A 22,187-nucleotide genomic window follows, 5' to 3' on the forward strand; every position below is an offset into this window, starting at 1 on the left:
AATGTATTAATGTTGGCCATGTCCACAATAACAAGCAGGCATACAATGTACAGTTATGGTTACATATGTTGTGATTTTACACCTTCCATGTATCATGAAACATTCTTTTGTTTCAGAAAATTGATTTGCAAAACTCCAGGCCAAAGTACTAGCCAAGTAATAATGAGTATGAAATAACACATATGCCTACCTAGCATGGCTGCATAATGCAACTTACATCCCCGAGCCAAACTTTCAGTATGCAACCAACCCTAGTACTAGTACTACACACTCTACATATGGGTTGTAAGTTACCGTAACACAACGCACAGTACGGTTTAGGGTGTTCCGCGATTTCCAACAACACATGCACAAAATGGACTGGATTTTGTTTTTAAATGCTTCGTTAATAAATTCTTACCACGTTGTATGTTCCTTACAATGGTTTCGAACGGATTTCTTCTTCGATATGTTGTGGAGCTTCAATTTCGGCTCGTTTAACAGGCTCGAACTGATACGGTTCTAACACCTCCGCTCCACCCTCAACGTTCGGTTCAATATTAGAATGATCATCGCCTTCACTCTCTGCTTCGAATATGAGAAAGGGCACTCTAATTATAGCCCAATTTCACTGCCTAGTGAAGAACCATTATCACTTTGAACTTCGGTTGCCGCAATTGGTTCTGGATCCGCCATTTCACAGGAAATTTTGATTTGATATCGCACTTGTGATCGGTGTTTTGTTTAGTAACTACTAGTGGTATGTGTACTTGTCTACTGTGTACGTGAATGGTATGGTCGGAGGATCGTAAGCAACGACAACAAATGTGTTCAAAACGTGACGTCACATGACGTCATGCGAATCGGAAAATTTTCGAGTAAACAAAGTTTCAAACGCCGAAAAGGGTAAATTCATTCTCAATTTTCCACTTGAAAAATCAAGTTTTAAACTGGCAGATTGGTTGATACATGTTCTAGAGAACATTCTTTGATGGATCCCAAAAATATAGGACTTTGAAATTTTCATGTCATGGCCACTTTAAGGGAAATGCTCTCTTTCCTAGACTGTATGTTAACTTAAAACACTGTTCAAACAGTCTAGTTCTGAAGGACTGGTACTAATCCTTAATTGAATAAGATACATGGTACATGTGTGGAAAAATATGTAATTTGAGCATCCTTGAGATTTGTGCACATTATGAGAATGATACATACATTGATATGCAGTTGTTTTGCACAATTCATACTGACAGTGGACTTGAAGCAAACAGGTGATGTCGTAAATTAGCAGGCTGGCCAACACAATTTGGGACAAAATTAAAGGAATGGCTTCCTTTATAAAGTAATTTTAGTTAATGAAAAATGATCTAATTCCAAAAAAAGCTGACATAAACTATCCTTAATTCTATATTACAGCTGAAACATGCATCCTCCTGAAATAAATTTTCGAAAATTCAAAGTAAAATTATGCTGCTTCAATTAAGATCGACGTTACAGATATGAGAATGGTTACAGGGTAAGTAACTAATCAGTTCACAGTCAGGGTCCAGATTACTCACCAACTGACTCTGACAGTTTAAAATGTCAAAATTATGGCAGAAACTTGGACCTATCAGAACCAAAAGCTTAATTAATAATGTAGTGCTAATGTTATGTAAACCACAGCTTCCCACTGGATGTATTGTGTGAGTGTGACAGCTAGTGTAGGTCTGTGATCATGGAGAGGCCATTACTACAGTAGTTACTGTCAAAGGTAGGAACTTCATGCATATTTAGTCCCCGAAAACTCTCGCAAAAACAAGAAAAGGATAAGTATCTGTTTACACTGTTGAAACTCTGTAAACTCCTTAATAGAAGGAAGAAAACTTCCGAATCCTCAGCTACCAAAAAATAGAGACGAAATGCGAAGTGTCTAAATGTGATTTTAAATCTGCTCGAAAATAACATTTAGACACTTTGAATGGTAGAATGAGAAGGAAGGGCAATGACCAGAGGGAGCCGGTCATAGAGGGCACACAGTGTTAAAAGATTACCAGAAACTTCTAGGCACAGTATAATGTGGTGCTAAGGTAGCGAGGAGACAGGTGGAGACAAGCGGGAAGCAAAGTAAATCATGCATTTTTAGGGTTTACCCAGACCCTGTATGGCTTTCAGTACATGTTGGTGAGACCATACAATGAACGTTTCCATGGCGGCAGATCCATAGTCACCACTCTGAATACTGAAACTCCAGTTGGGAGACATGGTCAACCTTCCTTCCTTACCATGTATTACTTGACATGATCCTTCAAGGCATTGGATTTCTAGGTAACCCTCGGGCCTCGTTATAGTTCACCTCAGCAGGGAACGTTTGTGGATCCAACGCCATCGCACCATTCAGCCACATGGTCTCAACATCCAAGAAGAGAACGGCCAAACCTTCCCCCCTCCTTTCTCCATCCCCCCCTCTCCCCATCCATACTCTCATCTTTTCTGTGACATTTCTGGTGTCCCAGCTGATGTAAGCTATATAACTGTGTATAAAACAATTGTATTTGCCAAAACCATGAAATACTGGGGTCATATATCACTGGTTCCTTTTACTGAAAGAGTAAGAACATATTACCACGAGCAATTTGGCTAAATAGAATGAATCGCATTTGTTTACAACACATGCACCAAAAATATATAATACATAACAAGCCGTAATGTGTGACCTACTGCAGTAAAACATTTTCAAGGAAAAATGGCTGTTAAGAAATTGTTTACTTAAAGTGCATTGTCATAGTTTAAAAGATGGTATAAAACAGCTCAGGTCACAGATTAAGAAGAATTAAAGCTGAAAACCATTTACTGACGTATGACTATTGTGTCAATACCCTCTTCAAACATAAATATTCAACAAAATTCACTGACAACAAACTCCTAGGAACCAGGAAATAAGGAAGATCTATACAGTGTACAGAACAGAATACTGTAGGTTTCATGTAAAAAGTGTTATCAGGGAAAACCAAAAATATGTTAAAAAAAGTCAAATTCTAATATTCTAAATTAAACATCTCTTACCTTCCATAATTTAAGGGATCAAGCAATTATGCCTAAAGGAAACGACCAAACCTCACCCTCCTTTCTCCCGCATCCCCCCCCCCCAACATCCATCCTCTAATACAGTGTACAAAAGCTAGAAAGATTGGTATGGTACCTACGCTTAGATTTAGAGTGCTAAGAATGTGAGGAGACAGGTATGGGAGGAAAAATGAGCAGTAAATTTACATTCACCCGCAAATTTCAGCCCAATATTTTCTAGCCGTTGCCTCAGTTCTGTAAATGAAAATTCCGGACGTCTGGGCTTATTGGTTGCTAGAATGAGAAGGAAGGGCATTGACCGGAGGGGTCCGGACATGTTGAAAGGTTACTAGTTCGTTCTAGGCACAGTAGAATGAGACAGGTACAGTAAGGGAGGAGCCAACTACATCCAAAATATTCTAATTGCTAGTTTCAGATGCTAGAATAATTTTGGAAGGTCACTATTATATACTTCCGGAAAAATTCTTTTGAAACTCAAATCATAAATAAATAAAATTGAAACTTGGAAGTCTTAAATTTTGCGAAATTTGACCCATAGCTGAGGGTGTACAGTGCTTAGAAAGGTTACCAGCCCACTTTGGCAATTGGCTGAGCTACAGTTGAGTGCTGAGGTTGTGATGAGATAGGTTAGCCAGAAAGCAAAGTAAATAATGAAATTACACGGCAGTAAACCAGGACATTTAATGTCAGTTGCTAGGCCACAATCCAACAGCTACAGTGCACAACAATAGTACTGTATAACAGCACTTGTAATAACATGCTGTACATTTGTAGTATATGTCTTGCCAAGTTTCCATAAATTTTTATGGTTTTCTCAAATATCCCTTTATTTATTTTACTTTAATTTTGGTAGAGAAAGACGAGCATAATACCAGCATAATACCAGCAACTTGTAACCTTTGACCTCACTGGGGTATATTCAGATTGCCTAATATACTGTGTTCTCATGATCTCATCACACTATATATATGTTATTACTGTATGTATACCTGCATGCAGGAATGGCACCTGTAATGCATATTTTTTATATGTACTGTATATTAAAATACTGTAGATGACCTGACCTTTGACCTCACTTGTTATCAGGTCTGCCCATCTGTTTATAATTGCTTATTTGATCTTAAAGTCAGCAAAACAAAATGTGTACAAAAACAATAATCAGGATAGAATACTAGGTCAGAATCTAAACTAAAGTAGATATTCCACATAAAAATTAGGCTTACTGGAAAATCAAACTCCTCTAAGAATGGCTTGATTACCCAGTACCTAGAGTATGTACAGCTATCCTCATCTTTGTATAGTATATAGATGAAACTATCTAGGTAACTTATGAAAACCAACCAGATTTTGTGAAAGTGAAATGTATCAAATTGACATGCGAGTATATTTCAAGCCCTAGTTCACATTTGAAAACACAACCTGGTTTATCAGGAGCTTGCTTTACCTTGGGCAGTTCATGAGGTAGACAGACAGGGACGGAAGCGTCCACATATATGACGATGGGTGGTGGAACAATTTGTCAAAACAAAGAACATTACACCCATGAATGTGACTATACTGTAGGTCACAATGATTGTTTTCAAGTAACCATACACCCACACACTAACAGGTAGACTTGTGCAAGTCTGTGTTTAAATAGAAGTGCATCCAGGGGCAAGCACAGTGAACCGTTTAAAGGCATTGAAGACTCGCCCCAAACCACGTGCGGCCATCTGAAAAAGTTAACTTTCCGTTGCTTGCAAGTGACATTTTGTTTGTGTCGCTAGAAAATGCAGACAGTACAGTAATGAAACGTGATACCTTGTTATCTTTAGCTGGTCCTGAGATGTCCATCGCTGTATTGTTTGTACACTGTGCTGTGGGTATTGACCACAGCTGTATGTACTGACTGTACACTAGTGTCTAATTACCGATGGTAGCAAGCTGTGTGTGTGTATTTTCTGGGATTGATGGTGGTTTCTAACACTTCTGTTACACCTCATTCGAAACTAGGTCAGATTACCTGCATTAGACTTTTCTTTTTGGGTGAGTCTTCACACCCTTTAAACAGTTTAGATGGCATAATCCCCTGAGTATACATTTCACACTACAATCTTGATCAGTCCATTGGAGGTCATTGGAGGTCAATTGTAAGGAAGATGGCCTTTGCAAGGACTGATTACCATATTAAAGCTAGTACTGTTTATACTATGAAGTTGATGGTCCTTGCAATACTATCAGATTCCTATTTTTGTAAACAACTTTAATATCATCAACTTCTATGAAGCACCATAATAATAATAATAATAAATGAGACTTATATAGCGCCAAATCAGTAAACAAAAGTTACTGCTCAAAGCGCTTTACAAAGAAAGTAAATGCATGGTGACACAGATTCTTGGACAGAGCTACTCACATCTGAGTTCAGCAGTACACTGTATACATAAAGAGCCTGTATTTTGTGTTGAATTTGACCTTTTTTCACCATCTTTGTGAAACACAAAATGTTCTGTATTAGAGGTGCTGTACTACAGGCATTTTTATATCTTGCTGATTATTGGTACCGGCATTTGAACAGCATTAGACCAAGTTTTCTGCATAAATTGGATCCTTATTTATGAATACTAAATGGGTTGGTCATAGCCTCCTAGTGATGCAAGGAATACAACCACAAAGTTAATTAATGATACATCCAGCTTCAAAGATGCCAACAGTTCTTTCAAAATTTGAAGAAGACATTAATAAAATGACGAATACCTGTGCAACCTAACATTGACAAGTGTGTGTCCATGCATGGTGAGGCATAGCGTCACCATTGAACAACTTCAAGTGCACTTTTATACTTGCCTATAAAACATTTCTGATATAAATCAAGGATTCTGTTTATGGCCATAGTACGTTTAACAATACAGTAGGGCTGAGGAACAGGAAGTACAGTGTACAGTATATATTGTGCTCACTGTACAGTTTGGACTGTACAGTACATATCTAGGTTAGAGTGCATTTAATCTAGATGTATGTACAAGGTTTAAGTGTCGTACTAGATCAAGTTTCCTTGACTCAGGATTTACCACTACCGTAGGTACTAGCTATATTGGCACAGAATATCATGAGTGCAACTACAAGGGAAATGCTAGCCAAGTAGATTTAGTGTTTCCCTACTCAACTACTCAACTTGGGTATGATCATATAAGTACATAACACAGCCTCAATATAAGTATTAAATTGTAAAAATGTACAAACCGAATGTAATTTACTAAACTTACAGTAATAACCAATATATACAAATATCCTACATAGAGAAAATCAACGAAAGGCCCCATATCATAGATGTATTTTTAAAGGGAGGGGTTGGGGATGGGGTTGGGGGGTGGGGGTGTTCTATCTTCTGCTCCTTTCTTTCCTTCCTCTTTTTCCACAGGTTTTTTTCTCATTTTTTTTTTCTCATTCAGTTGAACTCTGCTCTGTCACAACGATTACCACAGCTTTATATTTATGAAGATCAGTTCTGTCATTTTCACCACATTTCGAGCCTTTTAAATGATAACGGTAGTATTCAGGTTTATTTCAGACTTTAATACGGTCAAAGCTAGAAAACCTTAATTGACGAAAATAATACACTAGATTCACGGTCTTGGAGACGGTCGCTGATGAATATTTATTATCAATATACATCTCGTGTCAGGGCATCCTGTATTCCCATCACTTGCTCTGACAGATAACCACTCTGGCATTTAAATTTTTAAACAGATGTGCAGTGATTTGTCAAATTTGTTCTCTGTAATGAGGTAAGTGACAAACACATAGTGAGTACTACATACAGTATATATACTGGCATATTGTAATACTCAGATCCACTTACAAAGGTGTACTATTCAGTATTTCCCCAATTCACAGTCATGTCTTGAGTTCTCCATCAAACTGTCAGTGGTGCTCATTAAGCCGAAGGTGAAATTAATATAGTTCTAAGAGTGTGGTGTATTTGTAACATGGTTATTATTCAGAGAAACCGAAAAGAATATCATTTGGTAATTTCAGATAAATGTCAAGATTATACAGTAATATTACTAAAGTAGAGTATTTCATTTGATGGATATATGTTGCCTTATTATTATAGTTTCTATAGTGATGAAAATCTTGTTTGTAAGCATGAATGTCAGCTACTGTACACACACCGTGACCAACATCGAATGCAAAAAAAAACAAGTGGATATTCTCGGATTTATTTTGAAAAAATGAAAAAACATTAAGTTGTAACATAGATGAGAAAGTGCTTTATAACTGCTCTGTTTCTATTGTATTTTATTGTACAGTATCACTGAAACAAGCAGAGTATATCTGCCAACTAGTAATTGTTCATGCCAGAATAACAAATATATATAGCATTTTTTTAAAGGTTAATACAGGACTTCACAGATACTTTTTCCTCTAATCTATTTACAGAACTAATTCACTCAGTTGCCATTTCCTTCCTTTTATTTACTGGATGAACGAAGCTCTCGGCTGGCCAACTTTTTTTTATATATTTAGACACTATTATGTACATAACAGTGTGTCCTTTACCCCCGGAAATATGTGTACTGTATTCTGTGTAACATGTTACGTTAGCTGGAAAGACATATACATGCCTGAATGGTACCTTTTAATGGGGGAAGTGTGTAAAGACCACTCACTGAAACCATAATAACACTCTACAAGTACTACTGTATGGTTTACTTAACCTATACAAGTGCTGACATTTATCTTAAGTACAGTATATACATCTATAAAACTACTTAAACAAATATGTATCCTTCTTCTTCTCCAAGAATTTGTTCTGTTCTGCAAAATAACAAATTTTACCCTTCTAACAGAGAGTAGAGACATATGTAACGTTACCTTGACAATGTGCCTCCTAGAGGCTCGCGGCTTACAAAACACGTTATGTAAATGGCTTAACGAGCACCAGCCCACAGGTTGCAAATTAACGAGGGCGTCAAGGGGGAGAGAAAATTAGCGAAAGAACCTTCAGAAAGGGAAAGAATTATATATCAACAAGAAAACATGAACATGAAATACTAATCACCGCCTATAGCGTGTGTGTGACAATAGGGCGGGAAACTAACGGAGCAGTTCGTGGAACTGTTACCCCGTAATGATAAAGGAAGAAAACTTAGGGAGACGTTCGCTCAGTAAAACTGTAATATGACTGTTAACTCTCTAGTAATCCAATAGATGAAAACTCCCAAATCCTCAGCTAATGTTGGGACGGAATCCGAAGCGTAGAAAATCCACTCGAAAAATAGGTGTGTAGGCACTACGAATGGTAGAATGAGAAGCAAGGGCAGTGACCGGAGGGGCCGGTTATAGAGGGCGCACTGTGTTAAAAGGGTACCAGGACATCATAGGCACAGTAGAATGAGGTGCTAAGGTTTCAAGGAGACAGGTAAGCGAGGAACGAAGTAAATTAACAAAGTTTACCTTTCAAAGAAGAAAAAAAAGAAAACACACACATGCCTTTGACATTTTAAATTTGAATGCCAGTACCATTTTAGCCCATGGAAGGGTAAAAAAAATGTTTCTTACAGATATATCACATCACCATAGTTACCGAACTTGATTACAAAGTATGTTTCAGAATGACTTGGAAAATAAGACTAAGAATTTACTGCTTTTCTGATAATTAAAACTGAGAATTTTATAGCAATATCTTCCTAAGTAATGGGACAAAATATGTTTGAGGTTATATACAACAGAAAAACTTGGTTGATCATGCACACTAATTAATAGTAAAGTAGTCATTTGTAGTTTGACTACCTTAATGCAAATTTACATCCTACTGAAATGAATTTATACTATAATTATGCTATATACTATAGCACCTATCCATCCAATAAAGGCAGAACTTTGCAGCATGTGGTTGTATTACATGTATGTCCCAACCGTCTCTTTGACATAGTATGCTTTTTGGTTTGGTACTGTATGTCGGAAAAACCAAGTATACCATTGAAGTGAACCATACGGTATAATAATCAATTTACTGTATGTATGGCATACTGTATATATACAGTAGAGCTACTATACTAGCTATTTATGTGGATCCTCCTGTTTTATTGTACAGGCATGCACAGACATTATGAATATACCGGGATAGAAAATTACACCAAAAGTACACCTACTGCACTGTACATAGTTAGTAATGTAGTTCTATGTACAGTACATGTGCTTTTCATACTTGTAACTGACTATTTGTTGTAACCTAAGGAGTATGTACACTGTAGTATATACGACAGTACTGTATACTATATACACAATGTGCCACACAATGCAATGGAAACGGAAAGTCATGCATTTTCCAAGATGTGAAACAATGTATTCTTTCAGTGTACAAAGCTTCTACCAGGAAGCAGGGTTGGATTGTCTAGATAAGGTGACAATGCTTTGCAGTCTTACTATTATACTCTATGTATATAACAAAAATCCACGTTTACTCCAAAAGAAAATATCATTAGAGAAAACCAGAGAAATAAGAAATGACTCATAATTGACAAATAAAGAGTAAAGTTTTAGAAAATAATATATAATTGAAAATCGTAACGAGTTGAAAAATCAAGAACAGTGAAAAAGCTTCCAGCCGCCACCGGGATTCCAACCGGAGCTATACACAAACGTAGGGAATGACCTCATTCATACAGTTTATTATTATTGCAGTTTCCTAGAATTACTCAATGATACTGCAGTTCTAATCTTATATCACTATATATTGCTCCAAACCGTAATAGTCACTCATGCATAAAACTCTAAAAGGCATTTACTCAGGGGGCACTCAAGGCACAGTGATGCCACCAGACAATTAGGGTTTTAGCTTCCCCTCTTGAAGGATCATCAGTATGGCCTTCAAGTTTAGCCAAAAAGATTAATTCCATATAAGAACTTTCCCAGATGTTTTCAACCACATTTATATTCTAATACAACATATAGACAATTTTAATATGTATATATATACCTAAATCTTATCATTAAATTAATCCTTGTGCCAAACACTGGTCAGGGAACAATTTGGAATTTATTGATAATGGTTTGATAATCCATGATTTCTGATGCATACTTACCAAACATTGCATGGTAGTCTCATCAATTATCAATCTACAGTATCACAAAATTAAAATAAAACTTTTGGTCAGACAAAGACATTGACTGACACAGACCAATCATCAATGCAGGACTGATACTGCCGAAGTAGAGTACATCTAGTATAGTATTAACCATACTGTTTGTAACACCTTAAAGGATTAGTTCAGGTGTCACAAATTATGTTTATCTTATATGAAAGAGGACAATAAAAGAAACCCAATAGTGAAGAAATTATTAAAATATCTTTTTCCGTTTAGGAGATATTCAAGTTTAAAGTTCTATCTGATTGTGTAGAAACTGCTGAAATCTAGACTAGCTGTAACGTCATATCCTCACATTCCTGAAAAGTCTTTGTTATTTTATTAAAATATTTTGTAAGATTTGATGACTTACTGTACAACCAAAAGATACGTCAGGAGATCTCATATATGTGTCAAGGGAAGTATTTGAGATTTAACATCTGAAGAATGTTTGATTACATTTTTTTAGATTTGTGTAAAAAAATGTAATTATTTTTTAATGAAATATATTGACACATGTTAAGGAAGTGAGGATGTGACATCACACCCTCACATTTAGTCTTTCTACACCAGTCATTTGCAAAGAACTTTTGAAATCTTTAAAGTGTGATATCTCCTTAACAGAGAATGCTATCATGGTAGTTTCTTCACTATTCTGTTTGTCTTTTTAAGCTCTTTCATACAAGATAGACATGTCAGACACTTGAACCAATCCTTTAAAGGTAGTCAGTATAGGCCCCAAATTATAGCACGCTATAATTGCTAGAAGTTTTCAAAAGGTACTTTCCTGGAGGTCGTCACTCTCCAAATTGTTCTCAGACATTTTCAAGGAACACACAAGATGACTGAATATGCCATTGACGAAAATTTCCTCAAAGGTTTTAATAAAGACAGTTAAAGAATTTGACCAAAGGTGACCATATTTGAATATCTAGCAATTTGGGGCCAATACAGCATACTTTTTAAACAGAATCTTGAAGAAACGTTTCATCATTCATTTTAATTTTTTCTCAAGTGACTGGTCTGGACACGTTCAACTCTTGGTCACAGGTACTGTAAAATCGTTAAGGTTATACATGCATGCACAAACTTACCACACGATACACTTTCATACTAAACTGTGGATTATTGATAAGAGTATACATATTATATAGGGCCCAATGAAGTTGTGCACTTTTAGTTGTAACGTACTGTACAGTGCAAAAATTGCACAAATTCAGTAGAAACGAGTCACAAACCAAACCATGGAATAATTTATCCGGTATCGCAAAATGCTATGCAAAATTTGGCAAAGTGCTGTACAAGTGGAAAGCTGTATGAATAAATTAGTACTGTCATGTACTGTATGTAGAAACCATAGCATTTTATAAGAGAAAGTACAGAGCCTTGAAAACTGCTACACAAACTTTGAACACTAAATTATGTCCTGCCGAATATATCATCATTAATATTTCGGTTATTATAGAGCAGCATTTTTTTTTTTTTTTTTTGGATGAATAAGTCTTTCTTACAAGTTTGAAAGTCAGAATAAAATAAAACTGTTAGCAAACTGCTTATATCCACTAGAGAGCCTGTGTAGGAGAATGTGTAAAAGTAAGTTAGCCGACATTTTGATCCTACAGTAGCAGGATCTTCTTCAAGGGCTAAATGACAAGTTACAGTATACACCAGAAGGGACAAAAACACGCACAGAATACAGACAGGTTAATGAGCATGGTGAACACAAAGAGATCTAGAAGTTTGAAAGTCATGAGAAGGTGTGCACTCATTTGTGAATCTGTGATATTATCAGAGTGAAACTAGGATCTGATCCTGTTTTACTTTCTCTTTGTTCTCTCTTCTGATATGTTGAAGCTACTGACCCGTAGCATGTTCCTCCCGTTGAAACGCTGCAAGCAACTTCATCATTAGATCGTGTCACAAGGTTTAATATTTTAGTTTTCAGCATGAACTTGCAAAAAGTTCTGTTATAATGATAAACAGACATTTAATGAAAGGAATAAAAAAAAAATTATGAAACGCTGCAACGAACTTCATCATTAGATAGTGTCACAATGTTTCATATTTTAGTTTTCAGCATGAACTTGCAAAAAGTTCTGTTATATAATGATAAATAGACATTTAATGAAAGGAATAAAAAATAATTACTGTATGAAATGCTGCAACCAACTTCATCATTAGATCGTGTCACAAGGTTCAATATTTTAGTTTTCAGCATGAACTTGCAAAAAGTTCTGCTATATAATGATAAGTAAACATTTTATGAAAGGAAAAAAATAAAAAATTATGAAACGCTGCAACCAACTTCATCATTAGATCGTATCACGAGGTTTAATATTTTAGTTTTCAGCATGAATTGCAAAAAGTTCTGTTGTATAATGATACAAATAAACATTTTATGAAAGGAAAAACAAAATTATGAAACGCTGCAACCAACTTCATCATTAGATCGTGTCATGAGGTTTAATATTTTAGATTCAGCATGAACTTGCAAAATGTTTTGTAATATAATGATAAATAAACATTTTATGAAAGGGAAAAAAGTTGTACATGTGACTGGACGATGCAATATATCTGGGTTTGGGACCATGGTCGGGTTTTTGTGTCTCCTGTAACGTTATGGCCTCCTGTACTGTAGGATACAGTTAGGTATCAAGAATGGGAAGAAGAAATGGGTTCAGCAAAAAGTGGCAACACTACCGTAGAGCTGGTAAAGACAACCGTAGAGCTTGTTAAGTACATGGACAAGGAAACCAGCTTTGCTCAGTTAACCTGATCACCGAGAGTAGGTTTGTGAACACAAAAGATTTTCATGTAATTACAGGTAACAGTTGAATTCCTCCAAATAGGCACGAAAACTTTCAAAGAAATTTGGAAGGAAATGATTCCCCCCTCCCCCCCTTCCATTGTTTGGCCATTTTTAGCATATCTAGCAGGTTTTGTATCCCTTACTATACAGTATAGTAGTGACCCTTAAACAATTTTGGTCAAAAGGTCACTAGGTCAATAACAATAATCCGGTTTCGCAAGGTAAAATGCTACATGCAAAATCGTCAAATTGCTACACAAGTGCAAATATACGTACTGTATCATCTAGCAATTTGTGTAAACCTAACTACAGACACCATGTAGTAACTTATAGGTGAGACAAGCTCATAGCTTTTCTTCAAAATTGTTACACAAACTTTGAACTCTGGAATTATTCCCTGCAATATAAATACGTCAGTTCTATAATATGTGTCATAACAGAAAAATCACAGAGCCAGCAAAAACTGGAAAATACGTGGCTGTATTCTGCTGTAAGTTGATGAGGTGTTCGCAGGTTTCTAAGCAATCCTAGACAATAGAGAATCGCCAATGCAATTCTTCACTTGTGTTAAGAGTCGACGGAGCATTCATTCGATAGTCTGTACAGTACTGTCGTATATGTATACTGTACACACTACGTATGGTTATTATATAATATGCAAAGTAATGAGGCGCACTGTGATGAAAAATATTTTTATAGATCTTTATGAAAGCAGATTTGCAAACTTGCATTTTTTCTCTTTCTTTCTTTCGGGTCTCATCATTTCCGAAGGCAAGTTTAGATTGTGAAAATAGAATGTACACCGGCGTATTGAGATTGAACGATGTGAGGGTAGTTTCAAATAAATGCAGAATAAAAGTAAATGTATTTCTATTAATGAATGACGTGTGCGGTACATGTACACTCACTAGATTAGTATTCAGTAATCAGTATAAGTATATATGTATGTATACAGTAATCAGTAATTAGTATACATGTGTATGTTTACAGAAATCAAGAAAAATCAGTTTCATGTAAAGAATTGTTTTAATAATCATGTTCAAAGAGATTTGACTATTTGAATAAATTTTACAATAGGATTCGATCTGGAATGTAAGCATTGCCGAAACTGGGCCAACTTTAAATTTTTACTATGTGATATTCATTCATAACATTATAAAGTACTGTACTGCCCATAAAGTTGAACATGAGATAATGGAGATGGAATTATTTTCCATCTCGCCTCCTCCCACCCACTCCTCTTCCATGATTAAAGGTGTGATGCCACATATAAGCTCACCTGACAATTTATAATTACAAGGAGAGCAAAAAGTGATGGCAAATAAATCTATAGCTTATATCTGAGTGCAGCAAAAATCATGTGTCAATTTAGGTAACTACATGAATGTTAGAGCGCCTGACGTTTCGATCCTAGCAGGATCTTCTTCAGAGGCTTACTATTTAACGAAAACAGACTACTGTAAGAACGCATGAAGAGATGTGGATGCACAGAGAGTTAAGTTAACCAGGACAAATGCTTGCAAGAGAACCATTTAAAAGCAACCTCTTCACTATTGATCATTGGACCAGCTGGGATGCCCCTAAAATTGTCATAATCAGTGCCCTCCCCGCCCCCCCCGGCCCAATCCACCTCACTAAATTTTACCATAAGTATCGTTGGTGCATACAGTGTGCCCTGCAACTTAACGAAATTATGTCAAGCAAAGATCCTAAAGCCAAAAATTAGAAACACTCATAAAATAATTAGATACGACCTGATCAGATCTGACTGAGTGAAGCAAATTAACGATGGATCAAAAAGGAAGTACTTAGCAACTACGTTAGGGAATCAAATGAGAGAAGTACTCGTTACCGGTAACTATGTATCAAAGACTCTTAGGAAGTGTCTTTGGGCCTTTGAGAGCAGGTAGGAATTATTAATCAATGTTCAGAGTTTATATTTAGTCAAATTAATCATTACAGCATGCCATTAACATGGTCTCACACTGCTTAAGCAGGTACTGTAATAAGAATAAAAAGTTAAAAGTACCATATACGTACCTACAAACAAGCCTTGCTCAATATAGTCTCTCCAAGCCCCCCCCTTCCCCCCTATCCTTTCTCTCCTTCATACCTTTTAGATACAGTGTACACAATACATTAAAAATTTGAAATTGCCACTTTGCAGTCCAATGATTCAGATATTATCCTACGGTCGTTTTTTTTATTTTCAATTTAACAGATAATCTTATCTGTATGTCTAGGATGAAAGGGAAAGCTACTTAACCTAGTCAAATTTCACTTGTTAATTTTCAAAGCTAATTGCCTTATTGTTTCATCAAACGAGAATGTTGTTTGAGCTGAAAAAAGATGACCATTGTTTCCTATAACAGGAAACTAAATTTCACACTGCTTTCTTACTTACACGGCACTTTTGGTTTCTTCTTGTGCTTAATTTATTTCTTGTATGTTTTTGTATTTCTAAATATATTTTGAAAGGGAAATTTTATCCGTTAAAATCTGTTATAATCTTGACCTACTTTTTCATCACCATCCACACTTTTTGGCGATTGTTCTTATTATTGTTTTTTGGGGGGGTGGGGGATTAAGGGGTGGGGGGAGTTTCAACCTGAAGAGTTAATTACACTGTGAACATGTCGACATCAGTCCTGACAACCCCCCAAATATTTATCACTCTTTCTTAAAATTTCAACAAGTAATTTTAAATTAAACTTCAAAAGCTTATAAATACCTAGATTTCAAATCCGCAACTAACTCCATCATCCTCTTTAGTTCAGATGCAGCATTAGTCAACACTTACGGTTCTACCAACCTGAATGCATTGTTCAAAGGTAACCAGTTCATTAGATAGGCAAGGTAGAAAAATTTAAGTGCTACATTTTTGTCAAAATTTTGGACATGTTGCTTCACTATACTGTAAATGTTGAAATGAAATTTGACTAAAACTAATAATTTACTTTAATATGGGATTTTACTATGGACCAGCATTAAAAGTTTATAAATTTCAAATCAAAAAGTTGACATACTGTAGGAAGAGGTGATAGCACCTTGCCGTAGTGTAGCCTATATACTGTATGTATCGTGTGTACATAACGTTAAAAGCACTCTATCAAGATAAGCATGTACAGTACACCCTCCTTTTACTACTTCCTTTTGAGCAGTATACAGTGACAGAGATCTTTAAGTCTATGAGCTGTAAAATGCACAGTACCTATTACGGTTGGGCGATAATTCGAAAATTATTATTATCGCAATAATTTTTTTTCAAGACGATATTTTTTGAGGATTGAACAAATGACGATAATTTCTTGTGAAAAAAATTTGAAATAAATGTGGAAAAAAATTCTCCGTTTTATGTGTAAATGTTATCCTAGCATTCCATGGTTAAGAAAGTTGAAAAGAAATAAAGTTTATCAACTTCATTAACTGACTTTTGAACTTCGTAAAAAAACCCGTCCTTTACAACATTGACTGTATAGAGAACAAACCTCTGAAAATCAGTAGAGAAATTACCAATTGTGTACCAAAAGTAAGTTGGTACACCTTTCTAATTTTACGAAAGATCGAGCAAAATACTTTCAAAAAATTCACGCGAAACTTGCATATCGTGCTAAATGCTACAAATGTCATGCAAACAAGGCTCTGGTACACCCATTTATGAATAAACCAGAAGACCACATCTGGTGTTAAGCAGGGGGAAAAGAAAGTATTTTCTAGAATTTCCAAAAAAAAGGAAAAATTAATATCCTACCATAGTTAAGTGTATAGTAAATAGCCTCACCACTTCGTAGGTTACGGATCTCACGTAACAACAAAAACACAACTAATTGTATTTTGCGAAGTTGACGTTTTCTACAAGGACATGGAAACAATATTTAGCATTAAGTTAATCATGCCAAGTGGCCTAAAACATGGGATTACAAGGTTTACTTTCATAAAGATGGCCATACTGCAGCTATTGGGGCCTTGATATCGTGCTTTGTCTGTATGTACGTACAGTATAGCTAGACTCTGCCTCGTGTTTCATGGGGAACAGATTGTTTTGTTCATGCGGAGGAGTCGGTTGGCTTGAGGTGTGTTTTGCTTACCGTAATGTTATGGGGATATTTACCTACTTTCCTTGAACGTCTTAGATAATATTTCGCATAACATTACCGATCCTTTACTGACTGACCTAATTAATTCTAGAGTGTAGCCAATATAGTTTACTCCATGTAAAGTTCTTTGGAACCGTGCCAAAAATGTTAACAAACAGGTGTTAGACAGGGGGCTTGTTTGGCAAGGTACCTGGGAAAATTCGAAGCACATGTACAGTAGCCTACCGTGATATTTAAGTAGGGTAAACACTACAGTTGTAAACTGATTGTTAGGCAGTCTAACGTAGTTTGTTTCATAATATCGAGAGTTTTGTAAGTTAAACTTTATAAAGATTGTAAGACAGATTAAATCTCTTTTCATTTTATCACAAAACTCTAACTTGTCATTTTAAAACTTTCATCAGTTTCGTGACAATTTAAATTCAAAAAGTTAGTCAGTATTTTGAATCCTCAATTGCGAATTTTTTATCGGCAGACACGCAAAAATACAAAACTTTTTCGGGGCCTTCGCCCCCTGGACCCCCACAAGGGGTTCACCCTTGACCTCACCCGGCTCTAAGTCGGGCCCCTGGACCCCACGCCATTATGCTCGGTGTGTTTGCTGCGCGAAAACACCGGTGGGAAATCGACAGTTGCTATTAGTGTATTCGCGAACACACTAAAAACAACCAGAAAAAATTATCGTAATTATCGAAATATCGCGATAATTTTTGAACTATTTATTGTGACATTACAAAGCAAATATCGCCCAACCCTAACTACCTATGCAGACTTGCCTGCAGTATGCTAAAAGCCTACTGCAAAAACAACATGCTACTGTAACAATGATAACAACTGTACAGTACAAATTATGTGTGCAGGCTTGGGGCGATTACATCTGAATGTAATCGATTACCATTACTTGAGAATGTATGATTACGATTACGATTATGATTACAGCCTAAAGTTGAAGTAATCGATTACGATTACATTGTAATGTAATCGTGATTACAATCACGATTACATTGTGGTTACTTGCACAATCCTCTGCATATCTGTTTAATATAACTCTCTGCCGGGAAATAGGGCAATGAAATAGGGCAAAGGAAGGGCATTTACAGTATATACGGACAAAATTGTGGAAGTATATCTACAATTCCTACCAGGCAATACACATTTAAATGCCTTAACACGTTTAAGATGTGTAACCCATAAGTCCAGTGAAAAATACAATTTAAATAAGGGGTTAATCAACGGTCTAGCGTGCGTTACTCACAGGATTAATGCACGATCGGGGGATAATGCAAGCAATGCACGAGGGCGGAGCGTAGCGGAGCGTAGTGGAGCCCGAGTGCATCCAGCGATAGCATTAACACCAGGAGTGCATTAATCATGTGAGCAACGCACGCTAGACTGTTGATTAACCCCGTTCATTCATACACTACCATTTGTGTGGGGGAAAATCATAAAACAAAACATTTTTGGTTACATATAACCAAAGATTTATTAAAGTGATGCCCCGTAATTTTACCGTGCGTTACTCACAGGATTAACAACGGTCAGCTGACCTGAATGGACCAATAGGATTTAGGAATCTTTACTAAGTATGAATGAACAGACAATTAAACAGACAACCAGTTGTGTATGCAAAAGGATTGTGAATGCTGAGAGGCAGCATTGAACAGAATAATTCAGGTGATAAAAAATCCTTGAATATGGCGATCAAATCCCCAGTACTTCTTAGTATAAGTTTATTGTGCTAGAGAATTCTAGAAGCAGGAACACTTCTTTGGTCACACTAAAAGCCAATAGTAAGAATTAGTTTTAATCTTTTCTACTAATTTTGCCCTTCTCATTCAAATTTCACTGTAATCATAAATGTAATACGATTACGATTACTTTGCCCTTGTAATCGATTATGATTACGATTACTTTGTAATTTTCACAAAAGTAATCGATTACGATTACGATTACTTCAAAAAATGTAATCGATTACGATTACTGATTACGATTACCCCAAGCCTGTATGTGTGTATAGATATATGATGAAACTGAACTAGAAAATTATCTCAAACTGACTAAATTAATCGCTCGTACAGGTTACAGCAAGGAAGTGTCAGCTGTTTCCTGTTCAAATCCAAAAGTTGTTGATTATGAAATGTATCTTGACTGTTCAAATATTCTGTACATTGAGACCAAAAGGAAACTAAAAGGACTGCAAAAATGAAACAAGATAAAAAAAGTGATTTAGTTACTCCAGTACAGCATATTGATTAACATGGAAATGTTATTAAATGCCACTATATGGAAGCTGAGGATATGAGCTGGTGATATTTGCACAGAAGAGGTTTTATCAATGTTGCTGGCAATAAATCCCCATAATATTTATATACTCCTCAATCTGGTTTGATATTTAGAAATAAGATTAAAGCTGCTTGGGAATATTCATTTCTCCAGGTAATGCCTTGATAAATATATGCCAAATAATCATATACAAAATGGTAAATATTAGTAGCAGTAAGTAGTATACACGTACAGTTAATTGGCTGAAGTCCAACTAACAAGAATCTTTTGTTCAAAATCTTTTGTTCAGTTCACAATAAATTGACTGGTGGAAGCTTTTGTTTTAAGGAACAAGTCCGATTCATTTAATACATGGATAACAAATCTTGCAAAAAGTGTCCTAGAAAATTTCATGCATTGAATGGGACTTGGTCCTAGAAAACAAAAACTTCCACAAGGAAGGTACTGTACCAAGTAAAATGAAATGAAATGAATGAAATTCATCCATGGATGGATCACAGAGCAAAATGCTATGCATGACCAAAGAATTTTCACAGACAATTGATGGGGACTATCAACCAATCAAATCACAGGTATTTTGGAAAAGCATCAGTGTCTATTTTTAGCATGAAAATCTCCGTAATGGGGTGTTGTTAACCCTGTACCTTGCCGTTGATATATTTATTTCAAACAAATACAATGATCTGTAGGAGTAGGAGAACTTTTGGTTCTTGTAAGAAGAAGTTGTGGTTTTGTTTTAAAGAAATAATGATAGATGTTCATTCAAAAATGTGTTGTGTTATGTTTTCCATTGACCTAGTTATGAGTGTGTACACTTGGGGTTTGTTTCTAAAAAAAAAATGTTTGCGTCCGTCGGATGCAAGCAATTTGAAGAGTTTGCGTCCCTGGCCAAAACATTGCGTCCTGGACGCAGAATCCTGCGTTCGTAACAATGCTTATGATATATATATTTAGATATTCAGTTGCTCACTTCCTGCTTCAAAAGTGTTCAGTACATAGAAGTAGAGCTTGTACATAATATAGTATATACCTATACGGTAACTCACAGCATGTTGTTACTTGAGTCTCATTCCTGTCTGATGATCGCCGCACAGGCGTGAAACTCGAGTAACAATATGCTGTAAGTCACTGTATATCTGACCTACATTACATATTTATAGCATATATCTATATATATATCTATATATATCTATATATAAGTGTATAAATATATATATGTGTGTACATACATACATGCATACATATTAAGTATATATATGTAAAGTTGCATTATGACAGCCCAAACTTTGAACCTTGAACCTTCAAACGTTGAAGCACTTACCTGTTTTCAAAATTTTTCTTCCAAAAGCTTGCAGCATCTGCTTTTGTAATACGAAACGTTTCGCCAGCAAAGAGACCACCTGGAAATATGACTTTCAGCTCTGCCAAGTTATGACTAAAAATCAAGGACAGACGATTCAGTTCTCTTCGGCATGTCGCATTCTCATCATACATTTTGTCTTTGCTGTGCTTGAACAAGTCTACAGTTTGTCTCGCTTTCCTCATTGTATTGTCTACAAAAATCTTGAAGTACTCGTTATCCGACAACTCGTGTATCTTATTGTCACCCTCGTACTTTGACCAAATTACTCTAAGATGGTGGTAGGTCTCTGGCAGGATGTCCAGGATGTAAGGGGGACTGTTTTTAAGTTTCATCTTGGGGTGCTGACAGAGACGCATCACCCTTTCCATTAACTTCCATGTCTTCTCTAGGGTTCGCCTGTCCACTGCTGGTCGGGGTGGTGCAACAAAGTCAGTTAAGCGAGATAAAAAGCCTGGTTTGGGTTTCACAGCCATTGTTTTCTGAGTCCTGAATTTTAAAAAAAAATAAAAAAATTTGCAAGAAATTTAGGTCAGCGATAAAGGGAATCTTTGCCTTGTAGAAACAAAATGGGATAATTTGATAAAAATAATGAGCTCCATTTTCAAATAAAGCCTAAAAACATGGGTAGAGACTGACAGATCTATTTGGTGACTTAAAAGCTAAACACTGTGATCAAATAAACACAAAATCAGTATTTAAAAAACTTACTTTGCTGAAAAAAAAAATGTAAATTTGTCCAAGATGGGAAATAATGATCACTATCATTGATAAATTGCTTCTCTATTTTTATCTTTTTTTTTTAAAGTTTTTTAATTTACTCTTTTTTTTGGGGGGGGGGGTATTTATTAGGAATACTGGATAAACAGTTACATTTTCCAGATGGTTAAACTGTAAATTGATTACAGTGCCTTTTCATTCATAGTTGGTAGCACTTTTAACCACAATTGTCAGTGATTCTGTTTTTTCCCCAGACAGTTAGACATTAACCTCAGGTAATTGAATGGTGTAAAGTTTCTCTTTTGTCCCATTGTTCATTTGTATTAAGAATATTGATACACACTAATAGGACCATCTGAATGATGGAATTGCTGCAACATCAACCTCTCTTCACAACTTACCCTCGATAGTCTTGTATTAAAACAAAATGGAAAATTGTTACTAAGATAGATGTATACCTTTCTGAACATTTTAAATTATTATTCCTGTAATTCCTAGACCAACTAATGATAACTCTGTCAACAGTTAGTGAAGTTTTTGTATACATATGTTGGCATCATGTGATGCTCTAGTGAATTTAGTTGGTAGATGTGTCTATCTGAAATTGTGTGTCTGGTGAAGGATTAAATATCACCATTTTCTAGATTAGGCATTGCAATCATACTGTTTATAAGTCATAATTAAGTAATATTGGCCTATTGCATCTGTTGCATTCCATATAAATCTAGCCTATAGTAATGTTAGTCTTCATGCATTTCTGG

At 35.8% G+C, this 22,187-nt stretch overlaps 1 protein-coding gene across 3 annotated transcripts in view; it reads right to left on the reverse strand.

Moving 5' to 3' along the window:
* LOC139977490 (E3 ubiquitin-protein ligase CBL-B-B-like) overlaps positions 1–22,187 on the reverse strand; it is a 55,453-nt gene that overhangs the window by 32,105 nt on the left and 1,161 nt on the right. For all 3 annotated transcript variants that reach the window (XM_071986841.1, XM_071986839.1, XM_071986840.1), the window contains exon 2: positions 20,668–21,195. In XM_071986841.1, coding sequence (XP_071842942.1) covers positions 20,668–21,195 — 528 coding nt within the window. The remainder of the gene's footprint in view (positions 1–20,667; positions 21,196–22,187) is intronic.

This window comes from Apostichopus japonicus, chromosome 12 (assembly GCF_037975245.1).
Source record: "Apostichopus japonicus isolate 1M-3 chromosome 12, ASM3797524v1, whole genome shotgun sequence".
NCBI lineage: Eukaryota > Metazoa > Echinodermata > Holothuroidea > Aspidochirotida > Stichopodidae > Apostichopus > Apostichopus japonicus.